The 22,112-nt window shown below is 42.5% G+C and overlaps 1 protein-coding gene across 1 annotated transcript in view; it reads left to right on the top strand.

The window, feature by feature from the left end:
• The window catches only part of LOC311060215 (proteasome activator complex subunit 4B-like), a gene marked incomplete at its 5' end in the record, with an annotated part of 80,993 nt that overhangs the window by 46,059 nt on the left and 12,822 nt on the right, over positions 1–22,112 (top strand). Inside the window, 17 exons of the mRNA XM_084078348.1 lie at positions 547–645; positions 878–940; positions 1,981–2,076; positions 2,894–3,025; positions 3,947–4,156; positions 4,350–4,486; positions 4,778–4,831; positions 5,182–5,311; positions 7,070–7,151; positions 9,125–9,278; positions 11,579–11,645; positions 11,955–12,080; positions 14,938–15,090; positions 16,289–16,393; positions 17,075–17,166; positions 18,538–18,669; positions 19,674–19,885. Coding sequence (XP_083934474.1) covers positions 547–645; positions 878–940; positions 1,981–2,076; positions 2,894–3,025; positions 3,947–4,156; positions 4,350–4,486; positions 4,778–4,831; positions 5,182–5,311; positions 7,070–7,151; positions 9,125–9,278; positions 11,579–11,645; positions 11,955–12,080; positions 14,938–15,090; positions 16,289–16,393; positions 17,075–17,166; positions 18,538–18,669; positions 19,674–19,885 — 2,044 coding nt within the window. The remainder of the gene's footprint in view (positions 1–546; positions 646–877; positions 941–1,980; positions 2,077–2,893; positions 3,026–3,946; positions 4,157–4,349; positions 4,487–4,777; positions 4,832–5,181; positions 5,312–7,069; positions 7,152–9,124; positions 9,279–11,578; positions 11,646–11,954; positions 12,081–14,937; positions 15,091–16,288; positions 16,394–17,074; positions 17,167–18,537; positions 18,670–19,673; positions 19,886–22,112) is intronic.

The raw sequence follows: 22,112 nt of genomic DNA on the forward strand, positions 1-22,112 counted from the left end.
ACAGGTTGAGAACCACTGATCTATATTCCTCATCATTAGAAAGCAGTGTGTTGGACCCCTGAGCTGCACTGTACTGTATAGCATGCAATTCAAGCTGTTGTCAAAACAGAATGTACAGGAAAAGCGCCAGGCACTTGGTATTCATGGAAAATTGCTTTCTAAGTAGTGCTAGAATGATTGCGCTCTACTGGCGAAATGGATAACATAATATACTGTAAAATACTGTGACTCACTCACATACAACGTGTCGATTTGACATCCCCACCACCCATACTATGCATGTTTCCCATTTCCTTTGCAAATATATACAGTATATGGAAATGGGGGGGGGGGGACACGCGTTATATAATCACCATCATTTCATGATTTGAAAGCCTTTATGTAACTCTTTCACATCTGTTCATCACTTACAGTAAGCCCTATACTTCATAACACGTCACAAGCTTGTAGAGTAGCAATTTTCACAATGAAAAATGTAAATAAAACATATATATTTTACTTAAAATATATGTCTGTCTGTCTGTCTGTCTGGCTGTCCACTCACAGGTCATCAGTGACCTCATGTTTTTCCGAGGCACTCACAGAAAGGAGTTTGACAATCGGTGGAAGAGCTTCACGCTTGTCAAGAAGTCCATGGAGAACCGGGTGAGTCACAACAGTCAGTGTCGTCGCCGGGCCCATTTCTATGGGTCGCGACTCGCAAGTAAAATAGCGAGACCACCTCCAATTACCAGATTGCAGGTTTAACTCTGAGAGTGTACAAAATGTAGCCAAATACATTTGTACACATCACACAGTTACAAATGCATAGATTAATGATTCATTAATTAATATTAATATATTAATTGTATTAATATGAATTCCCCTCTTTTTGCAGCTTCATGGGAACAAACGTCACATTCGAGCGCTGCTCATCGACAGGGTGTTGCTGCAGCATGAGGTTGGTACCGCTATACGCAGCACTAATGTTAGCTCCAGAACTGAGAGGGAGAAGTGAAGCGCAATGGACATACAGCTGCGGTAGACAGGCTGGTAATGTTGGCCCTACAGATGAGGTCAGACAGGGTGGTAATGGCCTCTGTGATCAAAGCCTATCCGAGGACCGATGAGGTGAAGTCCAGCCTCACCCCATGAACCAGTGGCCAGTGCAGGGAGGCTCTATGTTTTTTAACTACCTTCAACCAAGGGGCTAGCATCTGGCTTGTAAATTGAGGCTATATAGGAAGAGTCACGGTTCATATGAATGGCCTGTAGTCTCGCTGTTTCACCCCTGCTGGTTGCAGAAGCAATTGGGCTCTATTCAAGCGGATGGGTTTTTGGTCGAACGTTACACTTGATTTTATTACCTTAATAAACATTGTCATGAATACTATATGCTTCCAGTCGCTAGTTTAAAGTCTTCTTTCAATCACCATGATATGCGTTTTGGTAAATTATGGTCCCATTTATTTTTAAATTAATGATAAAGTAGGGTATGTTTCTAGGGTTTCTACTGGTTCTACTGAGTGAAGACCCGCCCTCGCTGCGCTTTCAGCCAATAGCATTAATTTCCGTTTGCATTTCGGACCGGATATATATATATATATATATTGAAAAGATGTCGGATTTGAAATCGCTGCAAAATAGGTTCATTTACGGTCTGTAGAAACCAATGGCGTGATGATGTCCATATTTTTTTACGGCCTATGCCTTCAACCTGGAGCCCTATTTTGGATTTTTTTAAATTTACATCGAAAGCTTTCCCCACAATAACAGAAAACAGAAAAGACAATAGTATTGAGCCCTGAGGGACTCCGGGTACCCATAATGTGTTTCAGTGGCAGAGCCATGTAGAAAGGGAGCGTGGGTGGACAGGTAGTCCGGTACGAAGGGGGGAAAAAAAGGGTACATGTGCTTTTTTGATGCACATGTTGTTTCTGATGTTATGTTGGTGGTGTTGATGATGATGATGATGATGATGATGATGATGTTTTTCATTAGATGAGGAAGCTGGTGGTTGAAGGCAGTGAATATAAGGTGGTCCATCAGGATCTGCTCTGTGATCTACTACTGCTGTCTACCAGCACCTACAGTGAGGTACGCACACGCACACGCACACGCACACGCACACACACGTCTATATCATAAACAGTACCAGCTGCTATGCTAATGCACATGTCTAAACCTCATGTTGTACATACTGTACGGATGGATATGCCATGTGTAGATATGTAGATACCGTTGTTTTTTATTCTTTATTTTCCCCCTTTGCCCCCCCCCCCCCCCCCCCCCACCACTCTCTTCTTTTTTCTTTCTCTTTCTTGAAACAACAAAGAACACGATGGAGCTTTGTTGCACATAAAAGAATTTCCCCCACACTGTTTTACACCTGTAAGCCTGTGATATGTGACAATAAAGAGATGACTGTGATGCTGTCTAGGTCATTGGTTCCCAAAGTGGGGTTCGGGGACCCCCAGGGGTCCTTGGGAGGGTTCCAGGGGGTCCCCAGCAAAAATGTGTTACCTTTTATACTTTGGCTATTCAAAAATAGCAGATATGCAAGCTCATATGAGCTTGTAGATCTGCTATTTTTGAAAAATCGTGAAAATTTCTGCAAACCTTCGAATATATTTATATATATTTTTTTTTAATCGAACATTTGCAACTAAAATCTTTGCTTCTGGGGAGTCCCTGGAACAAAATATTTGAGATGGGGGTCTGCGGACAAATATTTTGGGGGTCCTTGACATGAAAAAGTTTGGGGGAGGGGAGGCGGGGACATAGATTGGTGAAGCAATCGGAGGACGCGCCTTGCTCCAGGCGCCTGGGTTTGGATCCGCCCTTCGAGACCATGGATTCCTGTCGTTCTCTCAGTCTAGGTGATATGTGACAATAAAGAGATGTCTGTCTGTAGGTGCGCGGCAGGGCTCAGGCTGAGCTGATGACAGCGCTGGGCATATACAGCTTCTCCTACAGAGACCTGACCCCCAGGGTGCTCCAGCTGGTCTCCCCGGAACACACCACTGGAACCCAGCAGCAGTTCAAGGTACTGCACACACACACACACACACACACACACACACACACACACACACACACACACACACACACATGCAACGCCAGCATGTATGTGCATGTAAAAGATCTACATTACAAGATTACTTACCATGCATCTCAGCGTGACACGTTGTGAGCTGGACGATCTATTTTCAGTGCACAACATGCCTCGCAACCAAGTAGAAATGTATTGATTGATTGATTGATTGATTTATTGATGACTTTATTTACTAATCTGGCATTAGAGTTTCACAAGTTCAGGTATCTTTAACTTAACCCATTTAGACCTGTGGCCGATTCTAAAAACGGCTTCTAAATCCTAACCTAAGTTTTCTGAAAAACTTCAAATATTTATTCAAAAATTACAAGAAATGTATGTTGCTATATACTGTACATAGCAACAACAACCCCGAAAGGGGTTCCCGTCCTGAAAGGTATAGTTACAAATAGGGGTTCCCACTCAAAATGGGTAGGGATAGTTCACCAAAAAAATGACTTATATTACTCACCCCTCACTGAAGCCTTGAATTCATTTTGGTTTTGTTGCATTCCTAAGCCAATAATTTGGTGGCCGGCGGAAAGATGCTAATGTCTCGGCGAAAAGATGCTAGACTCAAAGGAGACTCTTTGTATCTCCGACCGGAGCAGCTGCCGGTCATATATCATATATATATGGGGTGATATCGATAGAAAGAAAGTTATTTTGGGGGTGAACTATCCCTTAAAGGATTGTCTCTCTGCGTCTGTCTGTCTCTCTCTCTCTGTCTCTCTCTCTCTCTCTCTCTCTCTCTCTCTCTCTCTCTCTCTCTCTCTCTCTCTCTCTCTCTCTCTCTCTCTGTGTCTCTCTGTGTCTCTCTGTGTCTCTCTGTGTCTCTCTCTCTCCCTCTCTCTCTCTCTCTCTCTCCTTCAGGGTGCTCTGTATTGCCTGCTGGGTGTGTACGGCGGGGTGTGTCTGGCCAGTACGAGGGACTGGGACTGTGTTGGTGAGGTGTGGCCCGCGCTGGTGCGCTGCGGCCTGTCGCCCTCCATGACCCTGGAGAAGCCCTCCATTGGTCGGCTGCTCGATGAAATCGTAGACAAGATCCACCGCCAGCACGACACCATCGCCATCTACCTAACTGTGAGTGTCACGCACGCGTACCATTGCTGCCTGAGGGAAAGCTCTTGTACACGTTGCAGAGTAGTCTGTACGATTTTAAGACAGTTGTATATGTTTGTTTGCCTAAACAATAGCTGTTTGAAGGCATTAAAACTATTATTTTGCATTGTACAGTGGTCTCCCTCCTCAGTAGTTTTTTTGTGTTTGAACGCAGGTGTCTGAGAGCTGCGCCCAGACAGCCAATGAAATGGCAGCGTCTCTAAACCCAGCCCCCTGTCTGGAGCCGCCCACCGTAGAGGAGATGAAAGAGAGCATTCAGCGTCAGCGAATAAGGAACCTCGTTGCTGCCAGGTAGCCACTTACAATCCTATACTATTTATCGGCAGTAATAGAAGTAATGATAATTAGAGGTAGTGGTGGTGGTAGCATTAGTATTAGTGGTAATAGTAGAGAATATAAAATGATGAAGATAAGACTTGATATAGCAGTATTAACTAGAGCTGTGCGTGGGACTGCTTTCTTAGTCCCACTCCGGCCGGATTTCTGACCATTTAGCTGGTTTCATGTAGTACCACCGGCGGTTTCTTTTTCAGGGCTTTAGTAAAACTCTTAATCTAAAGCTGTAATGTTGTTCTTTTTTAGGAAATACGAGAAGCTGGTCAATGACCTTTTGGATTGCCTTGAAGACAGTGATCTGTAAGTTTACATCTTAACGTGAATGTGTGCATTTATTACCCAAATAAAAAAAAGTATTTGTAATTTACGAGTACCAGAGGAGTAATTTGTAATTATTTACTGTACGTTTGAAATTTCGAACAAATTAACATCTGTGTGCATAACTTATGCAAGGACGAGTAGGTGGAGGGTTTTATTTGATCATGTAGACAGTGTACACATGGTACACAGTAAAACCCTGTTCATTTATGCATTTGTATCTCAGAGAGTATACAAATGAGTTAAATGGTGTGCGTGTGTGCGTGTGTGTGCGCGTGTGTGCGTGTGTGTGCGTGTGTGCGTGTGCTGTGTGCTGTGTGTTTGTGCTGCAGGCCGTGGAAGTTTGAGCACATGGCTGCAGATCTGCTGTCCCTCCAGCTGAGAGACGACCACCCGCTGCCTCCGGACGCTGTCCTCTACTTCACACAGGGCCTCATACACGACTCCATCAGCTTACGCAAGGTCTGTAACAACTACTGTCTGTCTGTCTGTCTGTCTGTCTGTCTGTCTGTCTGTCTGTCTGTCTGTCTGTCTGTCTGTCTGTCTGTCTGTCTGTCTGTCCGTCTGTCTGTCTGTCTGTTTAGACGCAGTGTTCAGTAATGGTAGTGAGTGGAAGAAGTACTCCGACTTTATACTTAAGTAAAACTAGCGATACCACAATATAAAAATACCCTGTTACAAGTATAAAGTCCTGTATTCTAAGTATAGTATCGTAGTATTGTGAATGTATGTTTTGTAATAATAAACACAATATGCAAAGTAACTAGTAACTGAAGCTGTAAAATAATTGTAGTGGAGTACAAAAGTACAATATTTGCCTCTGAGATGTTGTGGAGTAGAGATATTATAAGTATCAAAACCTTTAAATAAAGGTACCTAAAAATTGTACTCAAGGACAGTACTTGAGTAAATGTACTTAGTTATTTTCCACCACTGAGTAGCAATAATAATAATAATGTTACAAAGACAAAGTTACAAAGATGCAAAAGATGTAAAATGCAAAGAAATATAATACAAGTCTATAAAATGCAATCACAGGAAGGCAAAGCGACCTCGTACAGAATCAATCAGGGCCATCTGCCTTGATCGTGTCGGGGTTAAAGGGAGGGAGGGGGGATCCAGAGAGAGGAAGAGAAACACAAAGATGACGATGATAACAATAATAATAATAATAACAGTAACAATGACAACAAAAACAATAATAGCAGCTATTATAGCCACGGCATATCCACGGTTGTATTGCATGGAGACCCTCGAGTCGCAGCCGGGGGTCTGCAATCACGATCCATGGGAGCTCTCATAACAGTGAGCACATTATGCAGTTATGCAACGTTATGCAAGACCCCAAGGGAGAGATCACTATGCAAAGCCAAATTGTTTTTTTTTCTCTATGTCATTTTGTTGTGACATGATGATGTCAATTGATGCTAGCAAAGCAGTCATTTACTGTTCTGAAAAGAGCATGTGTTACCTACGGTACAGCAGTGTGTTCTCAAAGTGGGGCCCAGGGATCCCCAGAGGGGGTCCTTGATGGGGTTCCAGGGCGTCAACGGGCAAAACGAGGAACAGTTGAACCACTTTAACCATATTTCATACTATTTTCGAAACATTTTTTTTTTAAGAAAATGAATTGTTTTGAAAAATTCTATCAAAACTAATAACATCTGCTCTTATGGGGGTCCCTGGAACATAATCTTTTCGATGGGGGTCCATGCCCAAATATCAATTTGGGGGGGGTCCCACTGACCTACATGTACAGTACGTGTCACTCCCAGTGCAGAGGCACCTTGAGGAAAGAAAAAGAGAATGGAATCAACCTCATCAGTGGTTCTTAACCTGTGAGTTTTGGGACCCACATGATTTGGTGGGGTCCCCAGATGACAGTGAAGTGACAATTTAAGGACTTTTAAGACCTTTTTAATACCTAAAAAAAACAAAATAATATTTCTTAATATAAGAAAGAGGCCAACATTTTTAAAATAGCTGATCTACCTTGTGAGCTTGTAGATCGGCTATTTTCACAATATTTATCAGTGGAACCGAACTAAATGTAATGCCTCAACTCCTACAACCCCAAGTGCTTGTCAGGGCGGGGGGGTCCCGGGGGGGGGTCCCCAGTTCAAATATATGATTATTTTGGGCGGTCGCGGCCTGAAAAGGTTGAGAACCGCTGGTCTGCATTGTGCCACGCTGACATCCATCCCCTGTTCTCTCCTGTAGGTGGCGATCTCTGCGGTGGCCGGCATCTTGAAACAGCTGAAGAGACCCAGGAAGAAAGTGTGCATGAAGCCTTCGGACATCAGTAGGTTTACAAGCAAACGTGCAATAAACGGTCACTTATGCTCGCCGCACACACTTACTGCGTTTTACTGTAAAAGTGTTATAGCCGTAGGCTAACAAGGTCCCACTCTCGCCCCTTACTCCAATTACCGGTATCAGTCCAAGGCGAAAAGGAGCTCCTGTTTGGGTGCTTATATCATGATATATGAACTAATTGTATTGTAATTTCCCTTTGGGGGAGCAATAAGAGGCCAGATAATAAATTTTCATTGTCTTTCCATTAAAATGAATATTGCCTTAAATTAAAATTGTCTTTCCGTTTAAAGAAAAAAGAATTGCATGGCATTGGGGGGCAACTTCCCACCAAGTGGAAGACCACCAATACTGAACACATGCACATGCACATGCACATGCACATGCACATGCACATGCACATGCACATGCACATGCACATGCACATGCACATGCACATGCACATGCACATGCACAGAAATGAAAAACTACTGTAATAAGTCAAGTAATGTGACTGCATCCGTTTGCGTTTACTGGTTTTGTGTGTGTGTGTGTGTGTGTGTGTGTGTGTGTGTGTGTGTGTGTGTGTGTGTGTGTGTGTGTGTGTGTGTGTGTGTGTGTGTGTGTGTGTGTGTGTGTGTGTGTGTGTGTGTGTGTGAGTGTGTGTGAGTGTGTGAGTGTGTGTGTGTGTGTGTGCGTGCGACATCATTACATCTTTGACAGCTAATACACCAGATGTTGCTGTGGTTGATGAAGAGTCCAGGGAAGCGTCTGTATTAGAGATAGCCTGCACCTTTGACCTTAGCCTAGAGGAAGCCTTTATGACCAAGGTCATTAAATACCAACCACTCCTAGATACCATCTCAGGGCTATGTTATACTGTAGGTGCAGACTTGTTTTTATGTTTGGCAGCCTATAGGACATACCCACAGACTGGTTGTTAGAGGGTTTCAACAACTTGGGATGCCCCAAAAAGGAGGCAAAAAGGCTGGCAAAGTATTGCGCTGTCTCTGCTATAATTGGGAGCCCCCACTTATGGCGGAGACGCTGTTACTTATACCCATAGAGTACTGAGTGACATGCTTATTGCATCATGAAGACTTATGCCATGATTTTGTGAATGTAACCTTACTACACCTTTAATATTTGTGTTCCTGTATGTATTCTCCTTTATGTGGACATAAATGAATGAATTTTTTGGCTTTAGGCATAATGGTTATAAATGGCAAGAAATGGCATTCATAAAATCACTGTCTTAATATGTCAATATCCTCACAAGTATACAGTGTATTAATACAAACCTCTGTGCAGTGATTTTGACAGCAAATTTTGATTTCGTTTTAGTCATAGTCTTTTGAATACAATTCTGTTTAATTTTAGTCATATTTTAGTCATCTGAAATGTTTTACTTTTAGTCTAGTTTTAGTCGACTAAATATCTTAAGATTGTATGCTGAAAATAGCCGATCTACAAGCTCACAACGCATCGCAAGTCTCGCAACGTGACGCGTTGTGAGCTTGTAGATCTACTATTTTCAGAGCGCAACGCCCGAGTGCAACCAAACATAAAATGACTTGTCTTAGTTCTACTGGATCTCTTCTTCACTAGTCCCTCTCTAACATTTTAGTCTAGTTTTTATTTGTTGACAAATTGTCAATATATTCAGTCTTAGTTTTAGTCATCACATAACTTAGTTTTTATGTCGTTTTTTGTAAGTTTTCGTCACTGAAAAAAGCTTGTCGACGGCCATTTTTCGTTTTAGTCAACGAAATTAACACTGCCTCTCTGTGTGTGTGTGTGTGTGTGTGTGTGTGTGTGTGTGTGTGTGTGTGTGTGTGTGTGTGTGTGTGTGTGTGTGTGTGTGTGTGTGTGTGTGTGTGTGTGTGTGTGTGTGTGCGTGCGTGCGTGCGTGCGTGCGTGCGTGCGTGCGTGCGTGCGTGCGTGCGTGCGTGCGTGCGTGCGCGTGTGTGTGTGTGTGTGTAGGTGGTACGGAGGAACCAGAGGGTTTGTGTGTGGGGGATCGTGCTGCTAATCGCTGGCTGCAGTACGACAGCAGTAATCTGCCTCTGACCCAGGAGCAGTGGGTGTCCCAGTGCTTCATAGAGAAGACCCACTGGGGGTATTACACGTGGCCCAGGTAATAATGCTTATAACGGCACACTGCATGGGTCACTTTTTTTTGCAGTGGTGTAAAAAGTATTCAAATGTAAAAGTATAAATACTGCAATGTCGAAAAACACTCCCGTTACAAGTAAAAAAGCTTGTAGATCTGCTATTTTCAAACGCTTTAGTACTTTGATTTTTGGTACTTTAAGTGTGTTTTGATGCCACTACTTTTGTTCTTTTACTCAAGTAACATTTTGAACACAGGCCTTTCACTTGTAACAGAGTATTTTCATGTTGTGGTATTGCTACTACTTAACCCACTACTTAACCCATTAAGACCTGGAACGCACCTGTGTCACTTTTTGATTTGAGCTAAAAAGCATTATTTTACACTTTGGCTATTCAAAAATAGCAGATCTACAAGCTCGTAGCGCGGCACTGAGTGCCGCGCTACGAGCTTGTAGTTCTGCTATTTTTGAAAAATCGTGAAAATGTGTGCAAATCTTTGAATATATATTGATTTAAAGCTAACATTTTTAACTCGAATCTTTACTTCTGGGGGTCCCTGGAACTAAATATTTTGAGATGTGGGTCGGCGGCCAAATACACATAATTTTGGGGGTCCTTGACATGAAAAAGTTTGAGAACCGCTGATATAGAAACATACGTTTTTTTTTCAGAATACTGTTAGGATTTAGATGACATTTTGTAGAATCGGCTTCAGGTCTTGTTAATGGGTTAAAGGTAGGGTAAGTGATATTTTTTGGTTAAAACAAAAAGTATTTTGTTAAAAGGTTAAAATACTATATTCTGACAGTAATCATTGCTATAGAGTGTTTTTTTCAGTAACAGGAGTCTCCCTGTCTCTCCAGCTCTTTAATAAATAGAAAACACATTTTCCGGTAGGTGTCAAAATCTCAGCCAATCAGGAGAAAGTAACAATTTTTAAGCTTAATTTGTATAGTGTTCCAGTTCCAAATTTTGTCTGCTCATTTCTTAGTGTCATCACTTCCAATTTCACTTGTTTAATCTGTATCCTGATTGAGTTCTCTATCCTGATTGGATAAAATTGGAAATGAAACTGAAACTGAAACGAAAATGTATTTTGTGTTTTATAAAGAGGTGGAGAGACAAGGAGACTCCTAATACTGAACAAACACTCTATAGCAATGAGTACTATCAGAATAAAGAGCTATTTAACACTTATTTTCACCAAAGCAAATCACTTACCCTACCTTTAAGTAAAAAATGTGAGTACTTCTTCCACCACTGCTGACTGAGCGAGTGAGTGAGTGAGTGACTGATTGAGTGACGGCTCAGATGAATCTAGATCAGTTCACGGTTGACCCGGTGCATTGACTGACAGGATGTATCCAGATCGCCGCATGGCCAACGTAGTGACTTACTGCCTAGTTAGCATCCATCGACTGATGACTGACTGACTGACTGACTGACCAGATACAGCTCAGTGGCTTCAACGTTCGAGGCGTGGAGTGACTGACAAGCCGCTGACCGGCCCAGACTTTAACCCATTAAGACCTTTAGGCTATTCAAAAATAGCAGATCTACAAGCTCATAGCGCGGCACCGAGTGCCGCGCTATGAGCTTGTAGATCTGCTATTTTTTTTAAATCATGACATTTTTCGCAAATCTTTGAATATATATATATATATTTTTTTTAAGCAAAGATTTAACTCAAATCTTTGCTTCTGGGGATTCTATGAATGTCTTTTAAATCCTAACAGTTTGTTTGAAAAAACTTATGTTGCTATAATATCAGTGGTTCTCAAACTTTTTCATGTCAAGAACCCCCAAAATGATATGTATTTGGCCGTGGACCCCCCCCCCCCCCCCCCCCCCCGCATATCAAAATATTTTGTTCGAGGGACCCCCAGAAGTAAAGATTTGAGTTATAAATGTTCGCTTTAAAAATATATATTGAAAGAAAAAAAAAGTCACGATTTTGCAAAAATAGCAGATCTACAAGTTGCCGCGCTATGAGCTTGTATGTCTGCTATTTTCGAATAGCCAAAGAAATCTAAAAATGACACTCGATGCGTTCCCGGTCTTTAAGGGTTAAGGCCGAGCGGCTGACTTAACAGGCTTGGCCTAAGTAAAATATCTGCTGCACGGATGGTTGGGCTGACTGACTGACTGCCTGTCGTGACGCGCGGGCGGCCTGCTGACTAACTGACTTTTTAATCATTCATTTATTCTGGGTGCTTGTGTGGAGACAGTATCCATCCATCCACATTGCTTTGTGTTGATATCTATAAATCATAGCAGCCATCACAGCAGATCCTGCCATTGTCTCCCTCTCCTCCTGTACAGAGAATTGATGATCTATGCAACTTCAGAGGAGCCGACGGAGAGCTGGCCAAATGAGGAGATGAATGAGGTGCATACGCACACGTACATGCACATGCACATGCACATGCACATGCACATGCACATGCACGCAAACATACACACATACACACAGTCACACAAAGAAAAACAGACACTCACCCCAGTACTTTGTTTTCATTATCAAAATTCTATGTGTGTGTGTGTGTGTGTATGTGTGTGTGTGTGTGTGTGTGTGTGTGTGTGTGTGTGTGTGTGTGTGTGTGTGTGTGTGTGTGTGTGTGTGTGTGTGTGTGTGTGTGTGTGTGTGTGTGTACGTGTGTGTGTGTGTGTGTGTACGTGCGGGTGTCCACACGTGCAGGGTGAGAAGATCGTCTTTGAATATTTCACCGATGCCGAGTTCGTGGACCAGCTGGTGGAGTATCTGTCTCTGGAAGAGCGCAAGGGCAAAGACAGCTTCAGCCCCAGACGGTTCTGTCTCTTCAAGGTAAAAGACTCGTGGGGGGGGGGGGGGGGGGGGGGTCATTATCAGTGACTGATTACTGTGACAGCCTTAACCACTTGAAGCCTATAGCCTCCCTCTTCCGGGGTGAACATTCGACCAAAAAAATCAGATCTACAAGAGGGAAAAAAGAGCACACCATGTACAGAGGCAACTCGTGTCCATTTGACTAAGTATAGAGGGTTATTCGCACAAACTGCAGTCTGCAAGATACTCCAACCGAAGAATAACTTGTTTATGTGTATGTGTGTGTGTGTGTGTGTGTGTGTGTTTATTTATCGACTGTCTCATCAACACCGAAACCTTTTAGTGCATAGAATGATAATAATCCCCATCAATACTGCCTCAGCCTCACTTTAGGTTCGCTCATTGACCGCGGTAGAGATTTTCCCGCGAATATCTCTATATCTCCACGAATATCAACCCAAAAAACAATCACTACCCAAAATAGGGTAGTGATTGTTTGGGCTCCATATAAGGAGCTGACTGATTGTTTTGCTTTTGATGCCATGACGACTCATAGAGGTTAGACTCCATATTTGGGCGTAGCTGCATTGGGAACTCCTTAGAGGGTTATGGCTGAGTCATAGTGGCATTAGCGTGATGACCAACTAAAAGTATAAAAGGGGCAATCGCAGCCACAGAGACACGTGTGGACCAGCAACCTTGGACTAATACAGCCAGCCGACTCTCTTCAGATATTGGTAAATACAGAAGTGCGATTCATTGAAGATATCGAGAAAGTCTCTAAGCCAAGACATCAATTAGGTTAAAGTTCTGTTGAACACCACAGCAGCGAGTCCACCAGCAAACTGTTCTTACCTCCCGAAGCTATTTTGTGTTCATTTCTAATTTAACTACTGCAGCCTGTTTTGACTCGACCAACAAACTGAACTTAACTCCTGAAGCTATTTTTGATCCCATTCGAGCTGAGAAGTTCTTGTCGGAACGCCTTGCAGCAGAGACAGAGGCCAAGTTCTCAGTTGACCCGTTTTAAATAGTTTTGGATGAAATGTTGCTCTGGGCGTCGCATGTTAAAGGAGGATCAAAGAGAAACAGCCATGTTGTTGTGGCAGTGGGGCACAATGTGTACTCTTTTGGAGGGTACATCCCCGATTGTCCATGTTACTACCACTGTAAATGTGACATCGGGGATGAATTTATGGATGTGCACGTCTTTAACACAGTGTCTTTGCGATGGACGAAGTTGTCCTCAGTGACAGCTGGAAGAGAACATCCCCCAGAGATTCCCTCCATGCGCGTGGGCCACGCAGCTGCGCTCATAGAATATATGGTCTATATCTGGGGCGGGGCTGAAGTATATAATATGCCAGAGAAAAGGGCCAGCAACAGGCAGGACCAGGACGACTTCAGCAACGTTCTTTATGCATTTGATGTCGACGCCCACAGATGGTTCAAGCCTGAGGTTTCTGGGACTGTTCCAAGTCCGAGGTGGCGCCACTCGGCCTGCGTCTTGGGGAAGGTCATTTATATCCACGGAGGATACAGCGACCTGACTGGATTATATGATGACACTTACAAGTTGGACACCACCACAATGGTCTGGTCTTTAATCGACACCAGAGGCACTCCGCAACCTCATTCAGTATGGCAATCTGCCACCATCATTGGGACAAAGATGTTTGTATGTCGGGGATTTGGGTATGGCAAGCTCAACAACAACTCCATCAAAGTGTTTGACACAGAGACCAACTGCTGGCTGAGCACGCCTTCTGCACAGTTTCCAGGCCAACGCTCACGTCATTCTGCCTTTGCCTACAATGGAGAGCTGTACATATTTGATGTCCCAACCTCACATATAGGGGCGGCTACACCGCCCAAAAAAACATGACAGAGCGGGAAAAACAAACGAAAGAAAACGGTAAAGAAACACAACCCCCTCCACAAGAAAAACCCACAAAAATAATGAAACATCACGAATATCAACCCAAACTATAATGACAGTGATTGTTCTAGAGCTCCATATTTGAAGCTGACTGTTTTTTTGCACCTGATGCCATGACGACACATTTTGGTTAGACAACACACTCCACATTTGGGGGTACAGTAGCTGCATTGGGAACTCCTTATATGGTTATGGCTGAGTCATAGTGACATTTGTGTGATGACGTGGTCCGCCCACCCGCCTCCCATCAGCAAATTTTAATATAGGATAACTAGTCATAGTATATATATATAGTAGTAATAGCCAACACATTCTCACAGATAGGCGTCAGTTATTGCCGCTCTAATTTTCACTCCCTTAATGGCCAGCTGCCTCGGTGGCTAACCTGGTAGCAATGCTTGACAAGTAACCTCAACCTCCCGTGATCGGATCCCACCGCGGGTATGACTTGTTCTCTCTCCGCATAGTTTTTGTGAGGTTAGGATTGAGGTTAGGTTTAGGTATATTTTTGTGAGGTTAGGGTTAGGATTAGGGTTATATTTAGGCATAGTTTTGTCAACATGCGATGTCGCCATGGCGTCCTGTCACGTCAAAACTTGACTTTCAGGGTGTCCTGTCACGTCAAAACTTGACTTTCAGGGCGTCCTGTCACGTCAAAACTTGACTTTCAGGGCGTCCCGTCATGTCAAAACTTGACTTTAAAAGCGTCCCGTCATGTCAAAACTTGATGTTTCAGGGCTACTGACTTGGCGGCAAAATGTGACGCCGTGGGAGTGAGAACGGGTTGTAATAGCAGTAGAGTAGTAGAGTAGGGAAGGAAACAAATCAAAGACTAAATAAGCATGTCAAAGAGAAGAATACATCGTGTTGTAACGAAAGAAAACACCTCCATCTATCTCTCATGTTTTTTTTTTGTTTTCTTCTTTTGATGGACAGGGCCTGTTCCGTAACTATGGCGACGCCTTCCTGCCGTTACTATGGCCACGCCTGGAGCAGCTGGCGGGCGACTCCCATGAGAGCTCCCAGCGCTGCGTGTGTGAGATCACTGCAGGCCTCATCAGAGGAAGCAAACACTGGAGCTTCACCCAGGTGACGATCAGGACCAATACTGTCAGGGGTGGGACATTTTTTGTGTGTCTTTTTAACGCCCTACTTGATCATCATGCAGCGTCACACAAAATCATCAAAATAAGCAGATCCAACAGCTTGAAACGTGGCGCGAAGCGACCTGCAACTTTTCTGCAACTTTTGCTATTTTTTTTATTTGAATCCTACACAATGTTAAAAGTGTAATTTAGCTAGGATGTTATTTATTTGTTTATCTGGTATCCTATAGTTTCAATGTACAGATTATTATTTCGATAGTACGTTGTTTAGACCGATGCTTGGTTCTTGGTTTATCTGTGATTTAATGGTAACTGGTGCATTTATATAACACATCAAATGCAAGACACAGTAGGCTAGTTAGTGCCTCAGTAAACTAGGCTCACAGGTAAACCAAGTGAATCAGTCTAAACAATAATTATGAAAAATAACAAAATGTACATTGAAACTATAGGTACCATGGAAATAATTAACCTAGCATCTGTCTAATTAACATGCAAATCCAACTTTTTTTTTCTTAACATTATGGTCAAGAAAAACTAATTTAAGTAACAAAAACATGAGAACAAATGACCATGTCCACGTGGTCGTAACATCTAGGTCAAGTGCAGATAATCGTTTGTGCATGCGTGTGTGTGCGTGTACAGCATGCGCGTGTGTGTCTGTCAAGGTTATAATAGTTTTGGATTTTTCATTTTAGTTTAGTTTTAGTTTGTTTTAAATTATTGTTTTCTAATTCAATTAGTTTTAATTAGTTTCTAGAGCAGATTTGCTAGTTTGTATTAGTTTTTATTTTTGATAATGCTAATAGTTTTAGTTCGTTTTTATTAGTTTTGGATCGTTTTTTTTTTTACATATATATATACTTTTGGCCCTTTTCAATCCTGCACCCAATAACAAATAAGTCAGGTGCAGGATTGAAAAAGGCCAGAGTAAGTATTGTGTAATAAAAACTCAAGAAAACAAAAAGAAATCAATTACAGATCAAGTTTCAATAAATTGACAAAAATTAAAACTAAGGTCATTTTGTCTATAGTTTGTTTTAGTTAGTTTTGTAAAGACACAATACAGTTTCAGTTAGTTATTGTTTTTTTCATATTATAGTTTTTATTTATTTCAGTTAATGAAAATGTTTTTTCGTTATTTTGTTAGTTTTCGTTAACTATAATAACCTTGTGTGTAGGTGGAGAAGTTGTGGCAGCTGTTGTGTCCACTCATCAGGACTGCGTTAGCCAACATCACTGTGGACACCTACACAGACTGGGGCACCTGCATCGCTACTGCCTGTGTAAGCACATCATTATGATTACTATACAGGATATCAACATTTTAAAACGTTGATATTATGAATGGCCTAAGCCTAAAGCTGTTAAGATCTTTTCGCCTATAATGAGTAATGACATGCCCAACATAAGGATCAATTATTAATCAATTATTTTGTTAAAGAGGTGGTGCCATGGTTTTGCACTTTTTCTGTTTTTCATGTGTCTATGAGGTTGATAGAACTTTATTAAGCCCCCTGGTGGTGTTTTTATGGTGTTTTATGTCTTCTCTGTCTATTTTGAGTTTCTTCCTGGAGGCTGAAACCTTGAGGGTCAAACGTGCCAATAGAAAAACAGCCATTTAATGACACAGTAAAAATATACCCTCGCCCTCATTATCATAACACAACAGGTGTGGGCATGAGGAGGAGGAGGGACTAGGACAGGTGGGTGGTGCTAAGGTGGTGGAGGAGGTGCTAAGGTGAGAACCAGGTATACTTAATGAACTGGAGGCGTGCCCACATAAAAACATAATTTTAACACTTTCTGTACACTTTTTTGAATAAAATCTTCCTCCTAGTTTAACCATAATACCTGATGATTATGTTTTAGGGGGGGGGAAAGAATCACTGAAAATCACACATTAAATTAGTCTGATCAACTGTTGCACCGTACATGATTTGACCATCTGCTGTGTTGTTCCATAGGAGGGTCGTGACCCCAGGAAGCTCCACTGGCTGCTGGAGCTGCTCATGGAGAGTCCACTCAGTGGGGAGGCAGGTTCCTTCAGAGATGCCAGGTCTGTGCGTGTGTGCGTTTGTGTGTGTGTGTGCGCGTGTGCGTGTGCGTGTGCGTGCGTCTGTGTGTGTGTGTGTGTGTGTGTGTGTGTGTCAGGGATGGGACGATAATCGTTATTATCGTTTATCGCTTTGTCGTATATATATATATATATATATATATATATATATATATATATCGTGTTTATATTGTGGTTCATATCGTATCATATCTTTGTGTACGTGTGCGTGCATGTTTGTGTGTGTATGTGTGTGTGTGTGTGTGTGTGTGTGTGTGTTGTGGTGTATATTTTCATGGGCATCTGACTTCAGACAATATTTGGTTTCCAAATCAGATTTCAGAGCACAGGGGTAACTGGAGCCACACTGAGACGGAGTGTCCCACAGCAATAACAACTCTCCTCTCCTCTCCTCTCCTCTCCTCTCCTCTCCATTATAAGGACACATTCAAGTATCTGACAGTGTATAAAGTCACCACTTTGATGAGGCAGTATTGTGAAAAATGTAAATACTGAAGAAAGTAAAAAAAAGAATTGTACCTAAGTATAGTACTTGAGTACATGTACTGTACTTAGTTACTTTACACCTTTGGTTCTCAACGTGCGGTCCGGGGACTCCCAGGGGTCCTTGGAGGGATACCAGGGGTCCTTAGCAAAATTAGTTAATATAGCGTCAGAAATCATTTTAACCCCTTTAACCATAATTTTATACTTTGGCTATTCAAAAATAGCAGATGTACAAGCTCATAGCTGTGTCATATAGCTGTGTCATAGTTGTGCCAGGGATAGCGTGGCACCGAGTGCCACGCTATCCCTGGCACAACATATTTTTGAGATGACGGTGGGGGGGTTTCTGCAGCCAAATACCATTTTGGGGGTCCTTGACGTTTGAGAACCACTGCTTACACTAGCCTCGTAAAGCATTGGTTCTCAAAGTGGGGTCTGGGGACCCCCAGGGGTCCTTGAGGGAGTTCCAGGGGGTCCCCAGCTAAATGATAGATTAGGCACCAAATGGACCCTTATGGGTCTGTAACTCTGAGAGTGTACAAATGGAACCAAATTTGGTTCCATTTGTACACTCTCAGAGTTAATTTAACATTGATTTTACAATATAAATTGCGGTCCAAGTGATAGAAATGCCATTAAACTGGGGTCTGTAGCCCTAATGCATGTCAAACTGGGGGTCCTTGAAATTAAAATTGCTGAGAATCCCTGGCATATCTTTTGAAATGGGGGTCCGCGGGCTAATAAGTGTAAATTTGGGGGTCCTTGACATGAAAAAGTTTGAGAACCACTGTCGTAAAGCACCACTCTTTACGAGGCTAGCTTTACACCACTGATGGTGACAATGTTCATCCTATGGTTCTTCCTCAGCCTGCTGTACGTGCTTCAGGGAGGCCTGGCCCAGCAGCAGTGGAGAGTCTCTGAGCTGTTACACAGGCTGCTGTCCTACCTGGAGCCCCAGCTCACACACGTCTACAAGAACGTCAGGGAGCGCATCGGCAGGTAAAAAAATAATAATATAATAATATGATAATATAACATGAATCCATTACGACCGGGAACAGATCTCTGTGGGATTTTTAAGATTTCTTTGGCTATTCAAAAGTAGCAGAGAAAAGCCTTTTTTTTTTGTGTCCCTAAGCACCTTTAAAGGTCAATGAAACCCTACTCTGATTATGTACTGTGGTTTCCTGTACAGGTTAAAGCTATGGAAGGCTGACCTTACACAAGAACAATGTAATGTAAGAAACACAGCTGCAGTTAATAAAATGAATGGGTGTGTGTTAGATTTAGGCGTGCCCATGTGCAATCACAGTCGTGTTGACTGCTGTCACACTGCTTGCACAGTGGCACACCTAAATCTAACACTCACATTATTCATTGTATTATGGCTGCATTGCTTACATGGCAGAGTATTAATGCCATGCCTTGTTTTTAGCTTCTGTAGTTTTTGAACCTGTACAACCACTTAAAGGGATAGTTCACCCCCCCATTATTTTTCTATCGATTAGTCACCCCATGGAGACTTGAATTCATGGATATTTTTTTAGGCAGCGGTTCCTGTAGTAGGAGACACAAAGGAGACTCTTTGTGTCTCCTACCGGAACCGCTGCCGGTCATCAAATTGACTAATCGATAGAAAAAAAGTTTTTTTTTTTGGTGAACTATTCCTTTAAGCCCTATTTTATACTTTCAGAAATTACTGAAAATAGCCAAAATATAGCCGTATTAAGCTCACAATGCATCGTGATGTGGCACGTTGTGAGCTTGTAGATCGGCAGTTTTTTTGCTATGTTTTTTTTGTGACAATTTCTGGCTATAATAACATGCCCAAAAGTGGTTAACTGCATGCTTTTATCCAGATGGGTTTTGACAGCTGATTATCAATCCTCAGTATCATTATCCTACTATTCCCTCTCCTCTAATCTCTCTCTCTCTCTCTCTCTCTCTCTCTCTCTCTCTCTCTCTCTCTCTCTCTCTCTCCCTCCCCCCCCCTCTCTCTGCAGTGTCCTGACCTACATCTTCATGCTGGACGTGGCGCTGCCCCACACACAGCCCACCTCCTCGCCCCGCGTGGCGGAGTTCACCACGCGGGTCCTGGAGCGCCTCAAGCCCCTCACGTCAGGAGAGGAGCAGGAGATCCACAACCACGTGCACGAGGAGAACACCCAGGAGACGGACACGGAGCGCACGCAGGCCGTCAAGCTGCTGAAGACGGGTCAGTGTGTGTTAGAGGGGTGTTAGAGGGGGTGTGGGGGCATCTTGTGTACCTGTTAAGGTCGAGGGTCCTACGCCCCACACTGTACCAACATACATAATAATTTAGTTAGGTGAACTTTGCTTATTCTGCTGCAATAAACTGAATACTAAGAAGGAAGCCTATCTGGGCTTCATTTTGGAAGCTTCTCTTTGGCTGAAAAGTGAGGTTGTCATTTCACGATTTGTTATTATCTTCTGTTTTAATCAGTGTTGATTTCCTCGACTAAAACTATGACGAAAAATGTTCGTCGACTACCTTTTTTTACTGACGAAAACTAAATAAAAACTAAGCTACGATGACTAAAACTATGACTAAATATACTGATAATTTCGTCAATCAAATAAAAACTAAAATGTTAGGGAGGTACTAGTGGAGAAGAGATCCAGTAGAACTAAAACAAGTCATTGTGGGTCCACGCGGGTGTCTCAGACCGAAAATACCTGTGAGCTTGTAGATCGGCTATTTTCGGCATGCAGCTAAGTGAAAATCAACCATTTTGATGGCATCACGGCCCCCCAAAAATACATTTTAGGCGACTAAATGAACTGTTGATTTAGTCGACTAAAACTAGACTAAAAGCAAAACATTTCAGGTGACTAAAATATGACTAAAACTAAACAGAACTTTATTCAAAAGACTATTACTAAAATTAAATCAACACTGGTTTTGATGTGAATTCATTTTTTAATCTGGTTTAGGTTCCATTAGCAATCATGTTGCTCTATTGTTGTGATGAGCGCCATTCACACTGAGCATGATAACTATAACTATAATCATAATTAAGTTGGTGTCCGCACTGAAGAACAATAAACGTATGTAAACAGTGTATCAAACACGCACTGCACAGTCCAGCTGTGTCTGAGGCGAGCACACACACGGAGGGAGAGATTGAATATTTGATTAGACAAAAATGCTGAACAGCACGAGTACAGTCAAACACAGTCAAACACACTATCCTAAAAGGATAACACCAAAAACGTCCTTGCGGTCTTGTTTACATTGGGGTCTTATATGTATTCAATTCATCAACATATAAAAAATAACACCAAAATTCAATATCATCACAAATATAAAACACTATATGTACAACAGAGTAGGAAATGGGGGGGGGGGGGGTCGCCTGTATAAGGGAGAAGTGATCATTTCCTCCCCTTTGGCTTCCTGAAAGGTGAATCTTCGGGGCTGTTTTAAAGGAAGCCAGTGAACCACATTAGATGAGAGACCTCCACCTCCGGTGATGCTGAAAGACTAGATTTATGGATCATTTGGTGATTTATTATCAATTATAAAGAGGTGACAGCCTACCTGCAGTGATGTCAGCTAGCCTGCCAGCTAAGGGTTATCTATTCATAATCGTCTCCTCATCTCCGTTACTAACAAAGCTTTCTGAGGGTCAGTGAGACTGCATTCCAGATGTCCTTCTGATGGATTTTTGAATGGCTGTTGAACCAGGCGTGGATCTACTGTAGCCACAGTAAGGCTCAGGCCTTAACCGAGTGAAGCCGTGCCTTCCTTCAGCCATGGACAAATGTGTGTGTATTTGATGTATAAAGGCTATCACCCCTTGACTCAAGGCCGACAGACAGACTCTATTCATCCATTGTGACTGGGTGTATTCTGAGCTTCTTATGTCATTAGGTGTGAAGGTGTCTGTCCGTCTCCCCATTCACAAACCCACTTTGCGACGTCATGACACACACAGTATAAACAGCACACAACAACAAGGTCCCTTATTCTACATTTTTGATTCTTTCGGCCTCTTTCCTACCTGGATCTAACACTTTTGGCATGAAAGAACTTTCAAAGGGTCCATCCATGTGATTGGTATGGGATTGTAATCGCTGAATCTGAACAACACGCTTAGTTAATTGATAACATAAAACGGAGAACGGACAATAATGGAATAGCCTACTGGACAAGCTGTCCTGCAGAAAAAAAAAATCAAAACGCACCACTACTGTCATAATCCTCCGCTAACATTCTCCTGTGTTGAGAGACTTTTCTCCGCAGCAAACAGAATCAGACGTGCCTGAGAGAGATCACCTCGATTAGTCGCTTGAACTTGATACTTTTCTCATTTGAAAAAGAACTAAACACTATTTGGATTGCGATGACATTATCAGGGGTTTCAAGTTTTTGTATTGGCCTGTTACTGTTTTTTCATACCCTGTGTAGGCAATTTTTT

The sequence above is a fragment of the Gymnoscopelus microlampas genome (assembly GCF_963454915.1).
Source record: "Gymnoscopelus microlampas genome assembly, chromosome: 14".
Lineage (NCBI taxonomy): Eukaryota > Metazoa > Chordata > Actinopteri > Myctophiformes > Myctophidae > Gymnoscopelus > Gymnoscopelus microlampas.